Here is a 24,436-nt window from a genome sequence, read left to right as displayed (position 1 = left end):
AAAAATGCACCAACACAATTCAGATTTAGTTATAGTTAACTTTATTTCTAAGTATCGATAGAACAAGAACAATTATCGCTTTCATATGATACCATTCGTTTCCCTTTTTGTGTACTTTCCTAGAACTCAAACTTAAACGTAAACTACTTAAGTAAATTAAGATGATTAAACTTCAAAGTATTTGGAAATAAGAAAACTTGACAACTAGTGAACATTTCAGATGCAAATTCTGTGGAGATACTTTGAATCTGCAGGCAGTTGTTCCTGCTCAACTGAGAGTAAATAAACAGGTTGGTTGGTTTCATAAAAACACACAAAGGAAAGCAATAGGAAAAAAATAAATGTCACAGACCCTATTTTCATATACTCTGTGACAGTTCACCTCTTGAATAGCATGAGCTCAAGAATAGGTCAACGTTATATATCCCCCTCTCTGAAACAAATAACATTTTTCAGCTGTGTGTTCTTTTTCCCCGCCCCAGACACAGAACACAGTCTAAGAATCACTGCTGGCTAACACAGAGGAACACTGCGATACAGTTCTACATTATTGCATGAGTCGATCAAGCCATCATCTTACATGTGCAAATTTACACTGATGGGAGAAGGGAGGGGGGGAACATAAGGAAGGAGGCAGATAAGGAAGGAGAGGAGGAGGGAACTTTACATTTATTGTGCAACAGCTTGTCATAGATGGTCATTCATCTCCATCTCTCTCTACAGAGCTCAAATGCAGATTGATATAGGCATATCAGGGTTCTAATTAACCACGGCATCGCTGCTCAGTATTGATGCATAGTTATAAAAAAAGGGGGGGGGGACTCATTGTCAGAGGTAATGGAGCAAAAATGCTGGAAACAGTCGAGTACAAACTGTTGCTTAAATTTCTCACTTGGATCGATTGGTTCTGTCAGAGGCGCACAGACCTTTTTTTGGCGTAGAAGCTGTGGTGTCTTTTCTGGCTCGCTGTGTGCTTTACAAAGAGATTGTGGCACTTCCTTTTCCGACTGTAATTGATATTTCATGGTGCTTGTTCACTGTGGTGGCCCAAACATTGAAGTTCACCTCAGTCTCTGTTAAATGGTTAAAAGGCCTGCAGCTGACAGCAGTGGAACTGAATGAATTCACTGTGGTACTATATAATCAGAAAACTGTGGAGGGTCGTTGCTGCATTGCTGTTAAATGTTTTGGATACAGAGTTGCTATGGAGATGCAGCCACACCACCGAGCGGTGTACTTGGTGTTGTTTTCTTTTGATCCAGGCAGCACTCAAGGGGCTGGGAGTGTTCGTGTGAATATTTTTGCATCGGTTTGTTTTAGAATGTGTTTTCAGCTCTGATGGTGCAACATTGTGCAGACTAGTTGACTTTGTGTTTGGAATTTGCTTGCTCACACATACGCATTAGAAATATAAAGCTGAGTGCTGCTACTGGGAGTCTCCAGAGTCTCTTATTAGTCCGGCTAATTTCACATCATTTGACAGAGAATTAATTCATAAATTAATCAGCAGAGCCTCAGAAAATAACACCACATGCCTCCATTACACCACCATGTAATCCCATTTACACCTAGCATTAAAATCCCCATGCAGACAGAAGACCATTCGCCATAATCTCTGCCTGGTTCTGAAAAGACGATTCCAACATCACACCATTAAACCAGGGACACTAAACGCCACCTTAAGACTCTGTGACTTTACACTTCTGAAATGATACAGCAGATGGAGCTGGATTGGTTTTGGTGGGCCACCCTACAGCTGGCTTCAGATAAAGAAAGCCGCATTAAACTACAACAAAAGCACTAATCCTGTCTGGGTGTTACCAACATGGCCTACAGCTTCATTTCAACATGTTGCTACAGCGTGCTTCTGGCTTTGGGATTTTAGAGACAGGTGTGAATGGAGAAACATTTTCAACACCAGTACAGATTTAAAAAAACAAAAACACTACCATTACTGATACAGTAACAGAATACATTTTCTCACTTTGGTGCAACATTGGACGTTTCTGGCAGGTATAGCTGTGTCCCCGTCAACTTAAAATTGTGCCGCTTGCTTTTTTTGTGCTTCTCTTATTGTGAAAATATTTGTATCACACCCTTATCTAGAACAGGTTGGACAAAACATTGTCATTTCTTTCCTTCATTCCCAGTGTACTGTGTTCCAACTATTTTTTTTTTTACATACACACAATGATACTAGTAGACTGTCAGAGATTGATAATGCCAAAAGATGAAAATATTGTTCCCGTATGAAAAAATGATTTGGTAATACATCCTCAAGTCAAAGCTTCTTTGTCTGAACCGTACTGATTACAAAGAAAAACATTAATTAGTCATCAATATAAAATTTCACCTACTCCCTTTGAATATATTAAGCAACAGCAGATGGAAAATTGTGGCATTTAATTGTAAGTAGCTGTTCGAACCCTATTAGCGTGTCATATGGTTAGTTCATTTTTTTGCAGTACATACATACAAGACTAGCATTTAAGACATGGAATGTATCACAATTCAAATATACCATCCTATGATGTTATTCTCCACAGGTTGACAGGACATTTATAGATTTGGTGGCTAATCACCACACCTAGTGAATAACGTAGCTTTGATTAGTATTATAGTTCAATAAAGAACTCATCAAATCAATTAAATTAACATTTAGGATTGCTATCATCTACTCTTTATACCATCACCACGTGTCTGGATATGTGTAACCAAACAATATGTACAAATTGGAGTACTACAGTGCTGCCACAATGATTTTTTCTAACAGAGGATTCATGTTTCGCCTCTTCCTCCACCTCAACATTTCCAGGATCAGATTGTCTAACTCCCACCTACTACTACTACTACTCACTACTCCCCCCCTCCGTCTGCACTCTACTCTTCGATTTCCAGTATCAGGTCATCTCCCTCCAGGGAGGCGTCAATTGTGACGTGGACCGCCTTAACAGTCCCGGCCACCGGGGAGTTGACCACAGTCTCCATCTTCATAGCCGAGAGGACACACAGCGGCTGGCCCTTCTCCACCTTTTATGATGATAAAGACAGTTCACAGAGCATTAAAAACAGGGCAAACATACAGAGCGCTGATGCTGAAGGTTAACAAGAAAAATGTATTCAGAGCGAAGGACATGAAGGCTAGATTTCTGGATATACAAGCAAGGGCTCACCATAGTAACAACATTTACTATGAATGTGAATTTCAATTTAAAGGGACAGTTTGCCCAAACTACAAACGTCTCCTGTTTGCAGGTAGAACTACTTCTAGTATGCTGACAAGAGGTAAAAGTTATCACTGAATGTCAGGTCAGATTCAAATTCTTCTTTACTTATTATCAGACTGTTTCTAGTTTATTTTAAAACTCAGAAATTTCCAGGAGGAAAGAAAATCATGTTTATCTACTGAGGTGGAAAAGATTTCAAAGCACTTTCTAAATAAAAAGGGAGTTCAGTTGCATCTGACTGCTTCTCTTAAATAATGAAAAAGTAGCCATGTGCAGTAATGTAGAAAATTGAGGATCAATACGTTTTCAGGGTGGGAAATTAATTTTACGTGAACATTACCAGCTACTCAACAGTACACTAACTCTACCAGCATATAGCTGGTGCTCATTTCATCAGTCCACCCTGACTGAGATGCATTGGAACCGTTGACGGTGAATCATAATCAGATTGTGAAGTCAGTGAGGATTCAGACCTCCAATACTTTTGCCAGCTGTTTTGTTTAGGCACAGTTCTTGTACAGCTGCTTGTGTTTAGACATTTAGCACAAAATGTTTCTTTTTTGTTGAATAAAAACAGATTTTATCTGTATTCCTCAAAGCAAGGTTACAAAAAAAAAAAGATAATTTATGTATCAGTACTGAAACACAACTTTGCATCGGTACTATTGAGCATTTTCTAAACAATACCCAGTCCCACACCTCTACAGCACTGGTGTAGAGGCAGAAAACTCAAGTAGACAGCACACGGGAGCATTTGAAAATTTTCCATTTTACTCCTGATGAGATAGCAGAGTTTCAGTAACAATGCCAAAATGAATATAAACAGTTTGTTTGTTGAATAATGTTTCGTTAAATATGTCTTAAGTAGCTATAAAACAATTTTAAGTGAATTTACTCTTTAATCCAAAATAGTCAAACATAAAAGCTGATATGTGATGTATCAAATGTTGAGAGAACAGGAGAGACACAGTTTAACAATAAACTGACCTTGGATCCGACTTCCACTTTGACCTCAAGCACTTTTCCAGGCATGGGCGCTCCCACCTGACCCTTGATGGACTTCTGGGCTTTGGGATGGAACTTCATTTCCTGGGTGGAGGAACAAAAAGAGATTTTATGCATCCATCTGTCCGTCTGTTGATTGTCCAAGTCATCCACTAACGCTTGCCTCCATTTATCTATTCATCCAGTCAATGATCCGTGCATACAGTCATTCAACCACTCATTGGTCATTTTTATTCCTAGGCAACAAATGGTTGTGAGGGGGTAGATGTTTCACACATTTTATTTCCCTTCAGTGTACCTTCATAGCGACAGTGTCTTTAACCAGCACAGATCTCAGCTGTCCGTTCAGCTCAAAGAAGACCTCTCTCTGGCCGGCCTTGTTCAGGTCACCCAATGCCAGCGCCTTGATGTGCAGGATTTTCCCTCTCTCCAGCTCCACCTGAGATGAAACAAAGCCAGAGAGGGAGGAAGATTGGAACAAGTAGGGAGGACAGAGGATAGAAAATGGAAAGTGTGTGGAGGAGGAAGGGACAGGAATTAGATTATGTTAGAAAATTGAAATTAATACATGGGTGCCGAGCTCATAAGTCCAGCTTTATTACTTTAAATAAAGAGACCGCAGCGCTCGGTGAAATTAAAAAAAGGGAAGTTAGTGGAGTGAGACAAGCACAATGCATCCTTCTCCGTATTTATTTTAACCCTCAGGCTGGGCTGGAATGTTTCCCAGCATGCACTTGGTGGAGGGAAGATAAAGATGAGAGGGTACTAATTTAGCATCCCTGCAATTAAACAGCATAATAATTAATCAAATAATGTCGCACCTTATGGCTGAGAGTTTTGTATTTTACTGTTTTTTAAATTATTATTTTTTTTAAAGTACTACATTAAAAGAGTTTGTGCCTGCTCTTATCAGCTGCCCATTTATATTCCAGTATTTAATGTGTCTTATGGGACTGTATGTTTCTTTTCCCCACAGCACACATTTGAGTTGTCAGAGTAGGAGAAGCACAAGTGTTACTAATAACGTTAACAAGTGTCCCAGTGAGATGTGACAGTGATGCTGTGGTGTCATCTGGGATTGATGGTAGAGATGGGAAAGATTCCCGTGTTAATGATCTGTATGATTAAAGAGTTGGTTATGAGGATTAAAATGCTGTCAATCAACAACAAACATTAAGTACATCTGGGTTTAATTACATTGATGAACAACAGTATTTGGCTTGTGAGGCGTCCATGTTTGTTGAGAGCTCCAGTTGTAATAATGACTTGGATGTTATTTAGAAGTCTGAGACTTATGATTACTCTGACAGCATGCATAACAGCAGGATCCTGAAACTGATTTCAGTCATCAGCAACATGACAAAATGACTTGCATAAAAAAGGCCTATCGAAAAAATTTAAATATTAATCCTAAAACATTGAGTAATTTAACTGATAACAATATGATCAACTGATTATGGTCTGTTTCACTTACTTACTAAAATACACACAGTACAGTATGACATGACATCTACTCACTAAAGTCTTTGTTTTGTCCATTTTGTCTACATGCCATACCAGAGTTTGTTTTGAAGCAGATCGAGACCCTTCTTTTCCATGTGTTCACAGGTCGTGTAAAGTTTACGCCAGAGTTTGATTGACTGCTTTCACACCAGCCTAAATAAACCAGACTCAGTCGTTTCAAGCCAACAGGTCAGGAGAGAAAGCTCCCTAATACTTTCACCAAACACGAGCGGGAAAGTTGTTAAGACATGCTCTGTGGGTCTGCAAAGTTCAGCTAAATGGCTATTTGACGTTTATTTGGAAAAATGGGTGTTGAGGGAAGAGATGAAAACACAGGAGTCCTGCAGTAGTCTGTAATGACTTGTGATAAAAACATGACTGTGCTCAACGTGTCGGCACTGGGTTACTACCTCATGGTAGGAATAAAACACAAACACACGATGGGGGTCTATGCTGTTTCTCTACGTGTGCCTACACCGGACAGGCTTTCCACCAGACATATCAATTCTGATATCAAATAGAGAGAAGTGCTTTAGACAGAATGACAACCTGAGAGATAAAGAGAGAGAGACTGGAACATATAAAAACACTTTCCAGCCTTAAGCAGGACTGTAAACTCTGTGACTTTACCTGCCACCTGTAAAAGTGTTTTTCGAAGACAAAGACATTCTTCTCTCTCTCTGTATCAACACCAGACACACACTTTCCCTCTCATACCAATTCTGGTCACTGCTGCTGCTTCTGTCTTGCTCGACTTTCCCTTGACACCGGCCACTGTACTACTTCATTTATCTCACGCCACTTCTCAAATCTCATCTCACCGGGCGGGAACTCATTTTTTCCGTGTTTCCATTTGTCCAACTTCCTCTGTCTGCTGTTCAGTCTCTCCCTTTGTCAGTCCTCCCATGTGTCGCAGCTTTCTATTTTGCACTGTTATTTTGCTACCTATTTCTGGGGCCATTCCGACTCTTGCCGTTATTAATTTCCCACATCAGCCTCTGTCTGCTTTTCTGTCTATCCACTCATTTTACTGACCCCCCCTCCCTGCCCTCATCTCCTTTTTGTTTCTCGGCTGTGAGTCTCTATTGATATTCCAAACTAAGTCTCCGTGCAAAGACGAAAATACACGCTCCTGCAGGTATGTATTGATCTCAATTTCAATCTACCTCCCTCTTTCTCTGGGTGCTCTGACTCTTCATTTGTTTTCCTCACTCCGTATCTGGTAACAATACCTTTCTTTGCATTCTTTTGCTTTCCCTCTGACACTCAATCTTTATCCCTCTCTTTTTTTTCCTCTCCACCCTTTCACTGAACTTCTCTCCAGCTTGTGCTGTTTTGTCTGGCTCTTGGCAGCTCTTTGCGAAAACCAAAACTGCCTCCTCTTTTCCAACTGCAACACTACATCTCCCCACAACTGTTCCCATGAAAAATACAGTATGTGCCTCTTTGAAGAGTTGCACCAGATTTATGAACCTTTTGAAGATGATTTTGTTTAAGCTGTAATGTGTGTGTGTGCATGTCAGTTTTACACAAAACTTAAAAGACAACTTCAACGCATTAACGTATCTCAAACATCAGGCACGCATTAAGACTTTCACTTGTATAAATAAATTAATCTGACAAGCTCATACACTCACTGCTTACTTCTACCAGCCTATTTCTTTAGTCGGGCTCCCAGGCAGTAGGCTGTGGGTATAAGTCTGACATTGGCCGACTGCTTCAGTTCCTCTTCCACCTCCCTGACACTATTTTGCAAAGGCACAGTCACTGCATCCTGGGATTAACACCACCCAAGACCATTGCAACTGGTTTACAGAAATACAAACCACCATTTTTTCCCCACTATATCAGCATGAGCTCAAGCACTGGCACACAGTTAAAGCAAATTGTGGACAGGTACAGCATAGGTCTGGCTCTGCAAGACTACTAGTTTGTCTTCATTTAGCAGCTTTGATTTTGAATCCAGTTCCAGGTGAAATACCAGAGCTTTAAACTAACTGTCCATAACATTCAAGCTACTCAATGGTAAATATGTATCAGGATATAAGGATGCAAAGATTAAAATACTGTTTTACAACTGCCTTCTGCAACTAATGACGGATGTACGAATGCAGCTATCATTCCTTTATACAGTGCAGGATGTGTTGTGTTATAGAAATTCTTGTAGTATATTACAGTTTTTGTGTAAAAACAGTTGTACTTACTAGAAATTATGCAATGCACGGACTGTAAATCAGATTGGGAATTTGGAGTATAAATGTCAATTTCCTGTTCAAAGATTTCTTGGGTCAAAATGTTTTACCAATATTTTTTATACTTATTTTATATTCTTCCTCAAGTTGTCTCACCCGGTCCACAATTCTGTAAGTAATAAGTCGATCCTTCATTTCCTTTTGCATTGCATATGATAAAAGAGTATTACACCATAACTGAAATGCAATATTTGTGGCAAACCACTCGCAGCAAAGTTAGGCACTGTAAATCGCTTGCTTAAACATCTTAATACAAATCATCAAGTCAAAGTAAAGATGTTATTTCTGATAGACCAACTTGCTAGTGCAACCAATTCATCACTGGATAAGGCATTATAAAGAACATTATAAAGTTGATGACTAGATGAAGTTGATGAAATTCTATCAAAGCTCACATGCTGCTCCTATTAATTTAAATAGTGCTCTCGGGCAGATTCTTTTGTTCCTGTCAAATACAACTGCTTATCCACATGATGCTATAGTATCTCTGACTCGAACAGGTTTCACATTATGCCTCACATCACGTCTTTGATATGAATTTATTAATGACTTGTGTTGCCTGTGACAGAGTAATGAGATTACTGCAGTGAACAAAGCTCCATGTCTTGGTGTCTGTGCACATTAGCACTGACAGCGTGTGTATGACTGGGTCCGTGTTTGTGAAAATCTGTGTTTATATTTCCGTCAAACATGATTAATACCGTACTGAGTCATCAGCACATTCCAGATAGGTCAATGTTTTTTTTCTCTTGTTTGTGCTGTATGCATGTGTGGGTGAATGACAACGATGGACAGAGCTGCTGCCTGTGTGTAGGTGTATATTTGTGTATATAAATGCCTTCAGATGCTATTTTACTAAGTGGTAATTTGGCCTTTCAAGAACAATTTCAGAGATAGATGCCTAAGTGGGCTCTGTCCAATTTAACAGCACTCAAGTTTGTCAGAAATTGTCTGAAAGACACAACGATGATGCACAACTGAATCTTTACGGAACATTAAGAAATTAAACTATGTAAAAAAATACATTTAAAAAAATACAAAACTGGGTCCCTCCCACCACATTCTCAACACAAATAGGTTTCTTCTAGGCTCGCTGTTCACTCTTTGTCTGATAAGGCTTTTGTACTGGATTTACAACAGGCTCGAAATGAAGTGCTAAACAATACCAAATGATTACTGTGAAAGCCTTTATATCTACTTCCCACAACATGAACAACTCAGGGCTTTAGGTCTAGCTCTGCGCTCAAAAAGATTTGGTGCTTAAATCTGTTTTGATCAAGATTTCCACTCTTTCACACGCTAGTGCCAAGAGCTCATAAACGGCTTTTGTTCCAAATATACAGGTAATACGGTGGTGGCACAAGTACTAAAAGAGTTATCAGTAATTCGCTAAGTATCAGTTGCCATCGTTTGCTGCTGTCAAGGCTCACAATTACAAACTAAAAGGCTTTTCTTTACCCCAGAACAGGAAAATGAACATAGGTCCAATACTGTATAACTTCTTTATCCTAATGGATAAATCAATGTGGCATTAATATGTATTGTACTTTCTTGCCTAAACGGTATTCAACATGAAAAGATGCACCAGAGCGTTGTGGGTAGGGGGCATGGGTGGAAGGCGTGGGTGGTGTATGCATGCTGGAGTGCGTGATACTGCCCTGACTTTTAAACTCAAATTGCTTTGGTAGCACAGTGCAATTTACTTTCCCCAGGGCTCCACTCTGCCTTAACAGTTCCGACTGTAATTCTACAAAGCAATCAAGTGTCGCAAAAAGTCTCCACGCATGAGGGCAAAATAAATGTGCTTCTCATGAGCACCTAATAATTACCATTTCTGATGGTCTGGAGACAGGCTGACTACAGTCTACATCACCCACACTACCTGTCTGTACATTTGACAACAATTGTTTTGCTCTGATTCGTACCGCACACGGTTGCAGCAGCTGCCATTCATTTGGCCTAAAGTCAAGCTGCCTCTTACATATTTAACACTCACATGGGCATCAACATGCTCACGCCTCAAATCACCAAAAAGTCAACTTGACAGGAGAAGAGGCAACTCAATTTTCCCCAGTGACATCTATGTTTTACTGTAACCTTTTTAGGGCATCTTTGAAAGGTGCTTGATTGCCAGATTGTTAATTTTTTATAAGGGATAAACCCAGCTATGAAATATAGACAAAGGAAATGTGAGACCTCAGGACACTGATGCAATATGCATCCAGTGGTGTGTGTTTTTATTGTGGGAAGAAACAAACATGATTTTAAAGTACTTATTTAAAGTAGCTTTACCTGGATCAACCTTATTTTTCCATGGTTTTGTGTCAAAGTGACTTATGGGGACAAGAAGTTTTGAATTTTGTCAAATATGGAGCAAAAGCCAGTAGCTATGGCTACAAGGTAATATGAAATGGTAATTGGATACTGCTTTTCTGGTCTACCACCCACTATATTTATGGAATGCTTTAACCACATCTACCCATTATAAACTGATGAATGGCTGACATGAAGGTGCCAACTGGAGCGGTATATCGCTATAGCATTTTGGACACTTTGACTTGACTGGAATCCAACTAGCAACCCTCCAATTTCTAGGCAAACTGCTTAACCACTTAAACCACATCAAGCATCAAAACACGTCCACTAAAGTGCTTGTTTTTGCAGATTGTTATTAAAAGTATCACATTATTAAAAAGGTCCCTACAGAAAAATGTAATGTTTTCCGTACCTTTGGCCTGATCCAGTCTGTAAGATCTCCTCTGTGAACATAGGATCACATAAGGACACGGCACCCACAGACCACTGGCCTCCTGAGCTTCAAAGTGGCGAGTCAAATTCAAAGGCCTTATCTACAAATTCAGCCATGACATTGAAAATCTTTTACATAACACTGAACTACGCTTTCTATATTCCAACACAACAGACTTTTTCCGAACGACAATTCTCCTTGGGCAGACACAGTGAATGAAACGAAAGGGACAGAAAACATTTCATTTCTCTGTAGGCTCTGCTATAGTGGTGTCAGGCAATATAATAACAACCTGAACCAGTCAGTGTCTTTTGACAGTGCACAATTGCCCATTTTGTTGGACTACATTGTAGCATTTTTTGCGGCTGCTGGCTCAATACTGGACAAAGTCCCCTTTAAGACATGACCTCACACTGTCTATAAAACTGATTAGAGTTAAAGGAAAAACCTAAGATTTACCTGATGAAGATGTGATTACTTGATACTGTTTGTAATATGCAATGCTCTATGCAATAATAAAAGGTATCTGCCACAGAATGGAGGGGCGCACACAAAATGGATTAGAAGTGACAACAGTGAGATCAATTGTTGCTAATACAGGAGCTTCTTTTGGTCGTTGAGGCACAGTAATAGACAGAAAATGTCATGCTGCATCTCTCGCCTGGTACTGCTAATCGGACCTGATCTGGTGGGAGTACCCATCGTCATGACAACAGAAGGGGGGAGTGCAGCAATGAGCACAAATCAGAAAATGTTCTCAAAATGACAACAGTTCTGATGGACTGGAGATTAGATAAACAGCGAGAGTTTTGCATTTGGGAAATGTTTGAATGACAAGTTTTCAACTTAGAGAGAAAAAACAACAACAAACTGAGTCACTGAGAGCTAAGATGGGTTAAATACAAGGTTTCTTATTCTTAAGAAGCGGTAGTTAGAAAATCTGTTTTACTGCATAGAAAGCCAATAGTGCCAAGTTGGAGACTGTACATCAAATCTATTTCTCCGGTGTTTTGTCGGTTATTTAACCATTTTTGTTCATAAACATTGTTTGTCCTGTGAATGAAGAACATTTTCACCAAGCCAACTATTTAGTGTGTTGCAGGCATTTAAACGGCACAGAACACACTGAAACTGTGGCTTCAAACCAAATTGACTCAAAAAGTGCTGAAGCTGCCAATAGTCTTAATCGATATAATTTAAGGATTAGTTCTGATCTGTGGTTGGTGGTCCGACTGCGAGTCTCCTGTCAGATTTCTAACAATTACATCAAACGATATGCACCCTGGGGTGAGTGGGGTCTGACCGTCTTTAGGGTTAATAATATATCAGCGCAATCAATGCAGCTCCTGATTATTTGATAATACAGCAGTGCAGTAGTGCTCACGATATCCCTCACAATATAGAAAAATCAATTAACACCAGACTGAAACTGTTGCTGTGAAATGAAGCAGTAATTAAACATGGTTGCCTTTGGCCTCTCTGAATCAGTCTGTCAGTTCAATCTGTGTGTGTGTGTGTTACGAAAAAAAGTAAAATAAAATAAAATATTGAAAGGCAAATTATGTAGAAGGAAAAGATTATTTAAAATATAAAAAAAATCATGTTTATGTGATGAAAATTAGAACTGGAGCTGGTGGCAAAGGTGTATGAATGATGTGTGATGAGTGTCGATAAGGAGTAAAAATTGTGAAAGGTACCTGATGGCTGAAGGGAATGTAGATTCCCTTTCATGTTGTCATGCAAATTTTAATTCCATCAATGCACAAATTGTTCTTTAAAAGACACATTTCATTTAAGCAAAATATTCAGGCGATAATAGAGCGATGACTCACCTGTCCCTGTAGCAGGTTAACGGCTTTCTCTCAATACAGAACTTCATAAAATGCAAATGTCTTTCGAAACGTGGATTGTAAAGCGCTTTGGAATATAATAAAGTTGTTCTGTTTGAGAATGAAATTTTAAAAAGCTCTTATTGTTGAATTTAAAATCAGAAAAACGCTCCTACGGTCAGGAGAAATGAAACCGCAGCAGCAGTGCTGTCACATGCATCACTTCAACGTGAACGCTGAAGGGTAGGAGGGAAGACAGGTACTTGATGTACGACAGATTGACTGAACACAGGGTGGGAAATCAATTTCAGGGGAATTTATTGCCTTTAGAATTAAGCGGGTATCCCATCCAGAAAGAAAGTGGCGAGTTTAGGGAACTATGGATCATTGGAGGAACCGAACAGCAGGATGTAGATAATGAGCAGTAAACTGTCTGCTTTTAATTTAAATGCTTCAATTCATAGAGAAATTGAAGTATTTACCAGAGGTGAAAACTGTAACTGTAGGTAGTTGGCTAAGCTTTAAAAGGCTGCTAGACATCACAACTGTGACAGCTCATTTTCCAGTCGGCTAACGTCATTTTATCCTCAAAACCAAAGGAAACAGTCCAAACTTCAATTCAGTTACAGTATAATGTCAGCACCATTACCTTGTTCCAAATCTGCACAATGTTAACATTTTTAGATTTTTACATACCCACACTAAACGACAAAAATCATCTTTGACATACAATACTGTACTTTCTCGCCATTCCTCATCAACGCCATATTCCCGTGACGCTCCCCTCATCCTACAGTACAGAGGCACGCACATCAACACCTGTTTCTCAGGAACATACCGAGAAAAATACTACGCCGGGTCGCAAACAGAGCTGCATTCAAGTACTGTCACAGCCGTCATATTTCTGACCCGTGTCACCTCCTGTTTGACTGCTTCATACTGCTGCCATCTGCTCACAGATACAGTGTCCTACTGGGAGTCGGACCACCCAGTAGACGAGACACATTCTGTCTCGTTAAAAAAAAAAAAAAGTGTCCTGTATGGCGCCGTCACTCACAGCACATAAGATCAGGCAGAAATAAAACTCAATTTATAATGAAATATTCTGATTCTTCAACAGTGTCAATGACCTTCCTATTCAATCCAGTATTAAACAACCAAATGATTCTCAAAGTCTGCATGAAAATCCCCCCCATGACCTAATGTAACAGCGAGGAGAAGGCTGATTTTGTGACAGCCTTCTAAAAAAAAGCAATTTAGTTTTGAATATCTCACCGAGGAACATTTCTTTATGAGATGACATTGAGTGACAGGCTCTTCCAACATCTTTCAGTAGCAAAGTAAAATTTCCCTTTGATCCGACGTTGGATTCTGACATCTGTCGCAGAGGTTACCGTTTCAACAATCTCTTTGGAATTCACTCTTCAATCTGGACTTGAACAATCACTTTAGTTAGAGTCTTGCTCTTCAAAGTGGTTACAGCTGTCATTCTCCCGAAACGTTCTCTATTTACACTGCACTCTGGATAAAAGCAGCGTCTTCAGAGAGAGGAACTTGACATCTTAAAATATTTCTGCTGACTGTTTATTTGCGTATGTTAAAACCAATTTCCAGCCTGCTGATGTAACATTTTGGAGTAGACAGGAAATTGTGCGCTACTTAGACGTCAATATTCCCCAGGATAGTTTCAGTTTTTCAGGTTTTGTGGCTTTGCAATTACAACTGACAGCCAATTATTATATCCTCTCACTGAGACATTGTTACATTTCTGTGCCCTGCTAATTTGTTTGCATGCAAAGCAATTCAACTCATTTGTTTTAGTCCTCAAATGGACTGCATGCTCAGCCGCCTCCCTGTTGGAGAATAAACGAACGGCACAAGCTTTAGGAATCTGTAAGAGTTATATTTGGGTCTCAGATATGGGCCCTGGGTGCCTTTCAGTGGCCCGCTCTCAGACATCATGCGACAAAATGAATCTGTTATTCCTGTGTGGGGGAGGCCAATCTGATGGCCGGAGGGATCAGAAATGCTGTTTGTTGTTCCCTTGATAAAGTCTTAATATCTCCGTCCTCCCCACTGTGTTATCAACACTTCACTGTGGCTCTGCACCAAACTGCATCACACCTCAGCCAACTGCATCCATGAAAAAATCATTTCCTGACAATAATGTCTGTTCTCTGTGAGCGCGTGGGTGGGTTGGGTTTGTAACATGTGGGGCTTAGTAATCTTATCGTGTTATGTGAGTCTTGTTTTATTTCTGTTTCATTTATTCATTCATTCGTCTATATTTGTACTTTTTGTTGTTAATGTTACTGTCATAACATTAAAATTCTATTTTATTTTTGAACATTGTTTGAACACTGTTGTGCACTACTGTCCCATTTATAAGACTTACTGAATAATAACAGTAGTTATCAAACCATGTCTGTTAATTTAACAGATCCTCTATTGTAGAAAAATGTTTTTGCTTTTAATTGTTGTTTTACATTAGTAGTCATTTTTACATTATTTATTATCTTCATTTTTAGCCTGCATAATTAGAAACCCTGCGATCGTGGTCTGAAATGTTTTTATCATTTTAATTCTTAAAATATGAAATATTATAAAAATATTAAAATATGTGCAAAGGGAAACATTCCTGTCTGGTAGAAGCCCACATCTTTTAGTCTAGGGCAGAGGGTTTCTGATCAGTGTTATCTTATTCAGAAAAAAAGACTCAGCAGAGCTCCCCTTTAAAAGGTTGGCCTGTAGTATAAAGTCGTGTACCTCAAACTCCTCGGCGATCTTGGGTCCATCCAGGAACAGCCTGGTGCTCAGACAGTCCACTGGACCAAAGTTAGCTGGAAAAGAAAAGTGATTATGATTTTAATCCTTAATAAAATCAGAATCTACAATATTTATGTGTTGGTTAATGACATTCCAAACTCTTCCATACACACTGGGAACATGAAAGTGCACACACAACTATTTTAAGACCTGGAGAAAAAGAGGGGACCATGCCAGTTTAAAAAAAGCACGAGTTTAGGGCCAATATTTGCTATCAGGAACAAAATAAGAAGAGACTGGGGGTTCAGAGCAGGTTCACGGGTGTTCAAGTAGCGAAGCAGCAGCTATAAACTAATTAAAGCTCCTCACAAACATTTCCTTAAAGCAACAATTAAGCTTGTGTTAATCCAGGCAGCGGGATGTTACTGTAGCTGCTTCAAATAACCTTCCAGCCAAGTTTGAACATTCTGACTCCTCTGGAAGGCATCTTATTAAACTTGTCACATCGCAGTCTTTGCTGCCTCCTGCAACACGCTGCTGACTTGACTTCAAACTCATACCTGCTAAAAAATGCCATTACTGGTTATGTTGATTTCTCCCCAGAGCACCACTTCCTGTTCTGGGTTTCTTATTCTAGCATTATGTAAATTCGCCGTTTGAATGACAGGCCGTTCTGTGTTGTTACTGCTCACCCTCCTGAATGTGAAGCATGGGATTGTTCCAATATGTAAGACTTCTCGACTGCCAAATACAACAATTAAAAACACTTCCACCGAATGGTTGAACTTCATAATGAGTGTTCTTGACTTAAGGTTAGCTGTTCATTTCAAGCCCCAGTAATAATACAAATGAGAATGACTTCAAAAGCCATGAACCCAGACTTGTTGATGATTCAAAACTGAAGGAATACAATTTTAATCTATTATAATTATCTGAAAACAAAGATCAGGTCTGCGCACTCACCAGTGAATTCCTTGAACTCCTGGAACACCTTGGGGTACATGGCTGCTGACATCACATCCTCAGGGGTGATATCTTCACCGTGCGCAGCTCGGAGCCCCTCCTCCAGGACCTTGAAGTCCAGGGGTGGCAGAGAGGCGCCGGGACGACCCTCAATGCGGTTGAGGGACTTCAGCACCTGGCATGGAAGGAGGGGAAACAAACCGATTACTTAAAGTTTTCGTTCAAAGTCTCATATATTCTTTCTGAATAGTTTTCCCACTCGTTATATCCCCACGGGACTCTGAAGCATAAAGTGCCGGCAAAACCTTCACATTGTACTTCACAGCTATACGTCTTGATAAAAGCTGCACCCTGACACAGCACTAAAGTGAGTGAGAAACTTTGGCTGAGTGGGGGAGGAAGACGGAGATACATGGGGAGCTGTTTTGAGTTGAGAGAAACACTTGAATCAGAGAGATAATATAAAACTTGATGCAAGCTGTTTTTTTTTATTTGCATAAAAGTGGCACCGCTGTCGTGTTAATATCTGCAGTGATATCCACTTTAGTTCTCTCCCACTCTCTCTCAATTCATCTTTTTCTCTCCAGTCAAGTACCGCCAGCCTAACGCAGATGACTGCAGTGTTGCCGCATATGTGACACATCCTCCTCGCTCTTGTTCTTAGAAATAGTTGAGGTGAAAGACCGAGAGAAAGAGGATAATTGATGAAAGTCGAGCCTATAAGACTAATGATATGACATTTTATCTGCCCACACAGTTGTTGGTATCTGACACAACTTGTTGAGACAATCGATCTGAGGCTACCAATAATGTCTGGAGAAGAGATTATGTCAAGACATGGGCGTCTTGCTTAAGGCTGCTGGTTTTGGTTTGCTTTTCACCAATTTCCTCAGTTCCTGATGACACTGAGTAAATGAGTCTTCACAGGCGCAAAGAACGAGGAGGGGAGGGAATCTCCATACAATTAGCCTATTTAGTCTGTGCAAACAGAATAATGTCTGTTTGTGCCTGTGTCTGTGTGTGTGTGTGTGCCTTTAATTATCTCAGCTTCACTTCAGGTTATAATAATCATGATAAGTCCTGTATTGGTAATATTAATGTGTGTTTTCACTCATTTGCTCTTTAAGCACAGCAACGTGTGCATCGCATTAAACATTCAATTGATCGCTTGCCTCCTGTGTACACACCTACGCTGCATATATCCATGTTATGTTTGCAAATGTGTGTTTCCGTGTGTGTGTGTGTATACTGTCTTCTAACCATCGGTGCATGTCTCATATCTTTACAAGTCTTTGTGTACGTTAGTTTCTGTGTGTGTCTTGCAGAAAACCTCCAGACAAAAGGGGGCCGGTGCGATGCGATTAGTCACAGAGCTAACAGTTCAAAGATATCTGACTCATTTGTGTGTGTGAGAGAGAGGACACACAAAAAAGACGGCAGGCTCATCGGAGTCCCTTCTCATTAACGTTGTATCCTCAGAGTATGTCTTACACCTAAACCGCTTGATTGTTGAAGTGCGAGACACGGACTGATAGTGAGTGCGTGTGAGCGAGTCAGACTGTGTGTGCATTAACAAATGAAGGAAAGACAAACTCTTCCTTCAAGGTTATTTGCTCTTTCTTCTCATTTCTCTTAAAACCACTCAAAAACTCTCTTCCATTTTCGGTTTTATTGCACTGATTTTTCCTCATTCCTTCTTTTTCGAGTGCAGCGCTCTGAGTGATGACTTGTATTTTTAATAATCTCATTCCTTGAATTTTCTTTCTATCTGATGGTCTTTTTGTTCGCTACCTCGTCCCATCCATCCTCCCACCGTCTCCCTCTTCCTCTTTGCTTTGCCCTCTTGTCTTTCTTCGACAAAACTACTTTACCACTCTGTGTTTTGAAAAGTTCTCCCTGTGCGTGCGAACAACTTATATGTGCATTAAAGGAATGCGTGTGAGCGCATGTGATATGATGCTGGAATGACTGCTTACTTACTATTTAATGCTACCAAAGCTCCATTAAATAAACATTACTTCCTCCATGCTGCCAGCATGCAAAAATAACCTAAGCACAAAGGGATGCACGTATCTCACTGACTTGCATGCAGCGATGTAATGGGGTGTATAAGTCGGTGCTTGCATGCAAATGCGTGCAGTAAAAGGTATAGCTGCTAACTGATAAGCTAATCAGACCAGAAATACTGTAGCAGTAAATGGTGGCAAGACAGTTTTCTGTTTCAAGAAAATAATTTCATAAGTAATGTTTTACTTTCTTCCCCATAAGTTTGACACAAATTACTTTGATTTATACTCTCTTCATACTCTACTCTAATGTAGTAGTGATGGTAACATTTGTCAGATTTATCTCAAAGTCACGGCTCGCATGTAAACACAGGCGCACACAATAAGCATGCAATAATGAAAACATCATGAAAAGGGAGCAAAAATGATACAAAAGAGGAACTCTTGAGTTTAACTGAATCAGGGGAGTGGAGAGAAAGAGTTCTTCAGTAAACTGTGGGAGAATAAGCTTCTTGGTGTTTTAAGTATATAGGATGGATTGTCTTTTACGTACGCACAGAAGAGATTTAGAGGAATACTCTTGACATTTCTGGCTGAGACGAGACATTGGCAGCAGTTCTACATGCGTGTTAACGATATATTAGTTCTGGTATTTTAAAGTGGGCTTGTATGAGGTCTTTATTCATAGTCAGTTTGAAGAAGCAAACAAGGATCTTGGCACAGAAGCAGAACTATGAACTGCTGTGGACAGGGTCAGCAGAAAAACTCATTTTAGCCACGTAAAAAGACCCACATGCCATCAAACAGTCTTTCTTTGGCACTAATAATAGAACTTCTGTATTCCTATACATACACCAACTGTGTGACGCACCGTATTACACCACAGACCAGCTGTTTGCGTCAGACTTACAGCAGCACCATCTGTGAAATCTTTAGAGAAATTAAAAGTTTTCCGTCTGATCTCGCAACTTTCTGACCCAAACAGCTGACCTGCGGTGCAGTACAGTGCACGCTGCAGTTGGACTTGTCTGTAGGAATACAGTTCTTCTGTTAGTGCCAAAGAAAAAAAGGCTGTGTGACGGCAAAGGTGAAGCGGTGAAAACATTCTTAATATAGCGTACACTTAAGCGGATATTGATCTTTTTGAGGCGGACTTTTTCTATGTGGATAAAATGCATTTTTTTTGCTGACCTTGTCCACATCACTGCATAGCTCTGCTTCTGGTCAGAGATCCATGTCTGCTTCAGAGTGCTGACCACTGTCTACTGTAGGTAACACACTGACTATGGATAAGGAACTCACACAACCCCAGGCCAAAATACCTGAACTATCCTTTTAAGGCTTTGCTTAGAACAATGTAATGTAGACTACAGCTCGAGCCTATTTTCATATGCTTAATGAATAGTGCAAGCTGGCTGGACCTCATGGAAAATGCATTTTTCAAGGCCAAACAGTTGGAATACAAATGTCCCCCTCTATGATACACAAAAAGGCAGCAGAGGAAAAAGTTAAATCGGCCGAAAATTGAACTTTTGCATGCATGTATGCTGCAGAGGCACAGTAGCCTCACACAGCAGCAAGTATTCCAGTGCCGACTGAAAATAAAGAAAAAAGAAGTCCAAAGATCTGTCTGCATACAGAAGCTGCCCACCATCTTGTTAGGAATGACTCCCCGTGCCTCATTTTTGGGTTTTGAGAGACACTAATAGAGAGGTAGCGGACACGGGGTTGAATAGTGTGTGTCAAAACTGAAAAATGACTGTGATTGTCAAGGGCGGGACTGCCTGGGAAGCACAAATGACAAATATCTGATCATATAATCTGGTAACTGTATGCTACTGTATGCAGGGGGAGAAAGGACAGCTTGATGATCAGGGCGACAGGGGGTAAACAAAGAGGAGGAAAGAGATTGTAGAGATGGATGGATACACAAAGAAGCTAATAAACTACGTGGTGGGATGAGACAGGAACTAAAAATGAAGATGAACTTGACAGGAAAAAATGACCATTAGCTAAAGAGATGACTAATTATATTCTAATTATGCTCCAGCTTCTCTCTCCGGCTCTGCAAAAATGCTTTGCAGCTACATGAAAACACACAGAGCATCATATTCTCAGCCACACATGGTGACATAAGTGCAGACTGGGTCTCTGACATGACATATTTCACAGTTTAGGCACCAGCAGGCTCACTGATAACACATAATGAAAACGCTCAACATCTGTGGATGTGAGTGGGGGAAAGACTTCTCTCTTTTCTTTAAAAGGGGGGGAGGGGAAATACTCTCTGACTCTCTCAAGTGCACCAATGTGTCAGAAGGTTTTTGGGAGAATGTGACAAATTTGCCTTTATTCATGCGTGTGTTCATGCGACTCTCCCGGAGAGACTTTCGAGCTGTTGGCCCCTGACGCACATGAGAGTGCCTCCCTCGCTGAAGAGAGGAGACAAGAGAAGCAGACAGAGGTAAAGAAACGGAAAGAAGATGAGAGGACAGAGCAATATCACGGTTTTCTTCACCGTTTGCGACTGTCGGATGTAACCAAGCATGTGACAGAATTTGTGGGAGTGTGTACTTGCTTTTAAATGTCTGCACACTGCATGTGTTTGTGGCAGGTGTTGGTTACATATAAAGCCAAGGAAGAAAGACTGAAACTTTAGAAAACTTGAAATAAACTTAAGAGTTGGAATTTAAATTCATGGAGGCATGTATGTTTGTACAGGACAAACTACTGTACCTTAGATCTGAAGGGCTCGGGGAATCCTCCATGCGGTATGCCGATGTATCCCTGCAGGAACTCGACCACAGACAGGGGGAAGGACAACTCATCTGCCCTCTCCTCCACTTCTGCCCTTGTCAGGTTGTTCTGCACCATGAACTGTGCCAGGTCACCCACGATCTTCGAGGATGGAGTCACCTAGGGAGAGAACGACCCAAGCGTGAGTACCAAACGTAGGCGTTACTGCCAATGTTTAAATCCCTTCTTTTGGCTGAGCAAAAGAAAGGAAGTGTAGGACGAGGAGAAGAGCTAATATCCCCCAGTGAGGTATTTCTATTTCACTACAGACTGAGCACAAGATATTAGAATACAGCCTTTGCACGCAGATAATATCTCAGTTTGCTTAGGACGGGGAGAGGTGCTATTATTTCTCGCTGGAGTGTGACTGCTAGTCACATCTGAACAACATCAGAAAAACTCACAAGGAGAATCTGTTCAGGATAATATTTAAGTTTTCCATGGTGTAATCTTGCAAAAAGTAGGAGTTGCAGCAGCTGTCTGTCCTGCTGTGTGGTTTCCAGTCAGCGGTATACAGATAGGAGTGTATGTCAGTGGTGGTGAGTGGTAACAGAGTCTTTGTTTTAATGAAGACGCTGTCCATGAAGATTAAGCTGTTAGTGACCCAGGGAAGAGAAGGCTGGGAGAGCCGCATCAGAAATGAAAAGATGTTTACATCTACAGAGTCTCTTTAGTAATTTGATTTGGCAGCCATGAACTAAACTATACAGGTCTTCTCTGTGAAAACAGACTGAACCTAAAAATGAAGAGTGTCGAAGACGGAGCGAGGAAAACATTCATTAAAATCACATGTATTCATTCTTTCATTATTTATAATGGCATATCATTATGGTAATAGTGATCCCTATTAGCATAAGTGGAGCCTTTTTTTTGTGTGACTGCGAACAGGACACCGATGCAAATATCAATTGCACTCATTACTCTTCTATCGTAATGAATGGAGACACAGATTTAACGCTTCCTGTTCACATACATTTGGTGTTTGGACCAAGAGAAATGGGGGTTAATTTATGGGAACCAACAACAATAAAAACCTCAAAACCACCTTTGGGTAACTATCCTGTATGCATCCAATTATGCAGGTTTAACTGTAAAATGAGAGGTCAGAGGGTAAATGGAGGGAATAGACAACATAAATACACAAATATCTCAGGATCCAACCTCAAATTCAAGTTCTAAATAAAACTAGTCTCACATTTTGGAGCCGCCAGCAGAGGACCAGCCTCTAAACTCAAGCCTGGACAGCTGAAGGACTTGAGAGAACAAAGAGTGGGCCTACACTCTACAAGATGCCGATTTTCTTGGCAATTAGTGTGCTCTGCTGATATCAGAAGACAGAGAGAGAGAGAGAGCGCGAATGGGTGGACCAAAGATTGATAATCCCTAAAGAATTCCTCAACAAAGAACTTGACACCTATTTTGAAGACATACAATGCCAAACTATCCAGAGAGAGACATGAAGCACACACATATGTGCTCATGCACAATTGCTGCTGTGGGATTACCTTAAACCTCCTGGGGTTTAAGTGCTTGCAAGGCTAGCTGAGCTCATTTTGGTCTTTGAAAATGCAGTCCAGGCTGTGTGTGTGTGTGTGTGTGTGTGTGTGTTTGTGTAAGTGCCTTTGGTCTCTAGAGATGACAACTACCATCATCCTCATTGTTGCCTTTCATAGATAGGAAATGCGATGCCAATGCTACACCAAGATAAAATGTTTACTTATGTTTACCTATGTTTACTTATGTTTATGTGCGGGTTGTCTTATATTGAGTTGGCCATGTTGAACTACAATGTTAATACGGTAGCCCAGACCAAACAAACTAAACACTGCGACTAGATAGGACGTTTCACCTGTTATGTGCATTTCGTATCCACCATAGTTTCTCCATCATGCTAAGAAGGAGAGGATGCAATACATAACTACACCACTAGATGCCACTACATTTACAAACCTTCTATAAAGTTTCCAGTTTCCATGCTCCCATTTTGTAACACAAGCCTTACACATCTGTAGCAAATTAATTTTACTTCCCTTTTTTTGTTTAAGAAAAGTTAAATCTGGGGCAACCGGACTTGTTTGTAGATCTGGGTGCTTCTTCACTTCTTAAGTCCAGAACTGAAGAAGCCACTTGGTTGCGAGATGAAACGTCTTCAGTGATCTACAAAAAAGTCCAGCTGCCCCAGATTTAACTCTTCTCAAAGAAAGATGACCTGAAAGACTGAGAACCTTCACAGACTTTATTTAACCAAAATAATCCGCTCAGTATCAGCACTGATTTCCAGGGAGTCCTTGGTACATTTGTCTGTTGTAATGTTAACTCTTTTAAAAGTCAGCTTTTAATCAATTGTGAATTAAAACTTCTTGTTATCTTGTCAAAGTCAACATCAAGAGCATATATTCATACTAAACAAGATCTGGGCATTCATTTAGCAGTCTAAGATCTGCACAATAAAGAACGGGTATTCTTCCTCTGCGTATTGATGTTGGCAGATTTAAAAAGATTTGGGAGGAAAACAGATTGTGTGAGATGTGAGATTTGGAAGAATGTAAAATGGAAAGTGAACAGAGTCCCATTTTATTTGGTTCAGTACATACTTTGACGTTTTAAAGACGTCATTTCAAGAATTGGCTCCAAAAAACCCCAGAAATATTCTGGTGTGCAGATGATCAATCCATCAAGCCAGCCAGTGTTTGCTGGCTTGATGGAATAAGTTTTAAGTTCAGTATTTACAATAAAATTACAAGACAGCGAAAGTCTGAAGATCTGATTGAGGCACCTGAAATCCAATATCCCAATATGCAACTTTATTTGGATGTTTATGAAACAGACCACAACATCATATTCTAGTTATTTTGAAAACTGTGTCACTGCAATTAAGCTCCCGACAAACTACATTTTTTTTTAAAAAACAGCCCACGTTGCCTTTCTCAAGTCCTCAACAACTTGGCAGATTTTCAAAAGGAGTCTTGCAAGCAAATCAACACTTTCCCAGCAAGCTACAAGCCAGGAATGCTTCCTGCTGACTGAAACAAGCATGCACTTCCCTGCTGCAACACCTAAAGCTCACTTTGATTGGGTTTGTGAATAGAGACGATAATGATACATTGCTTTAAGAGTGACTTGTTTACAGAAAAGCTTAAGAGATTTGAATGGGCTGTTGAAATCCCTGGAGAGGCCATTAACTTGGTATAGCAGTGGAACAGAAGCTCACTGCAAAGTTACTCGAATTCTATCTAAAACACAAGAAAGCAGCATGACTGCGCATTTCTCGTCTACCTTCAGCCCGTCTGCCTTCCTACTATCTCCATTGTTTCCTCGGTCTTTTGGTCTCCAGAGACAA

General features: G+C 40.2%; 1 protein-coding gene across 4 annotated transcripts in view; it reads right to left on the bottom strand.

The window, feature by feature from the left end:
- Positions 1 to 476: 476 nt before the first annotated feature.
- pcxb (pyruvate carboxylase b) overlaps positions 477 to 24,436 on the bottom strand; it is a 263,642-nt gene continuing 239,682 nt past the window's right edge. For 3 of the 4 annotated variants that reach the window (XM_010753969.3, XM_010753977.3, XM_019255626.2), the window contains exons 22-27: positions 21,037 to 21,216; positions 16,295 to 16,469; positions 15,332 to 15,405; positions 4,531 to 4,671; positions 4,215 to 4,316; positions 2,881 to 3,030 (exon numbers count right to left, since the gene is read on the bottom strand). In XM_010753969.3, coding sequence (XP_010752271.2) covers positions 2,881 to 3,030; positions 4,215 to 4,316; positions 4,531 to 4,671; positions 15,332 to 15,405; positions 16,295 to 16,469; positions 21,037 to 21,216 — 822 coding nt within the window. Of the gene's footprint in view, positions 3,031 to 4,214; positions 4,317 to 4,530; positions 4,672 to 15,331; positions 15,406 to 16,294; positions 16,470 to 21,036; positions 21,217 to 24,436 lie in introns of all 4 variants that reach the window. The other variant, XM_019255624.2, reaches the window with a different exon arrangement.

The sequence above is a fragment of the Larimichthys crocea genome, chromosome III, assembly GCF_000972845.2.
Source record: "Larimichthys crocea isolate SSNF chromosome III, L_crocea_2.0, whole genome shotgun sequence".
Taxonomy (NCBI): domain Eukaryota; kingdom Metazoa; phylum Chordata; class Actinopteri; family Sciaenidae; genus Larimichthys; species Larimichthys crocea.
Note: the sequence above shows the minus strand (reverse complement) of the source record. Positions and strands in the feature narration are given on the sequence as shown.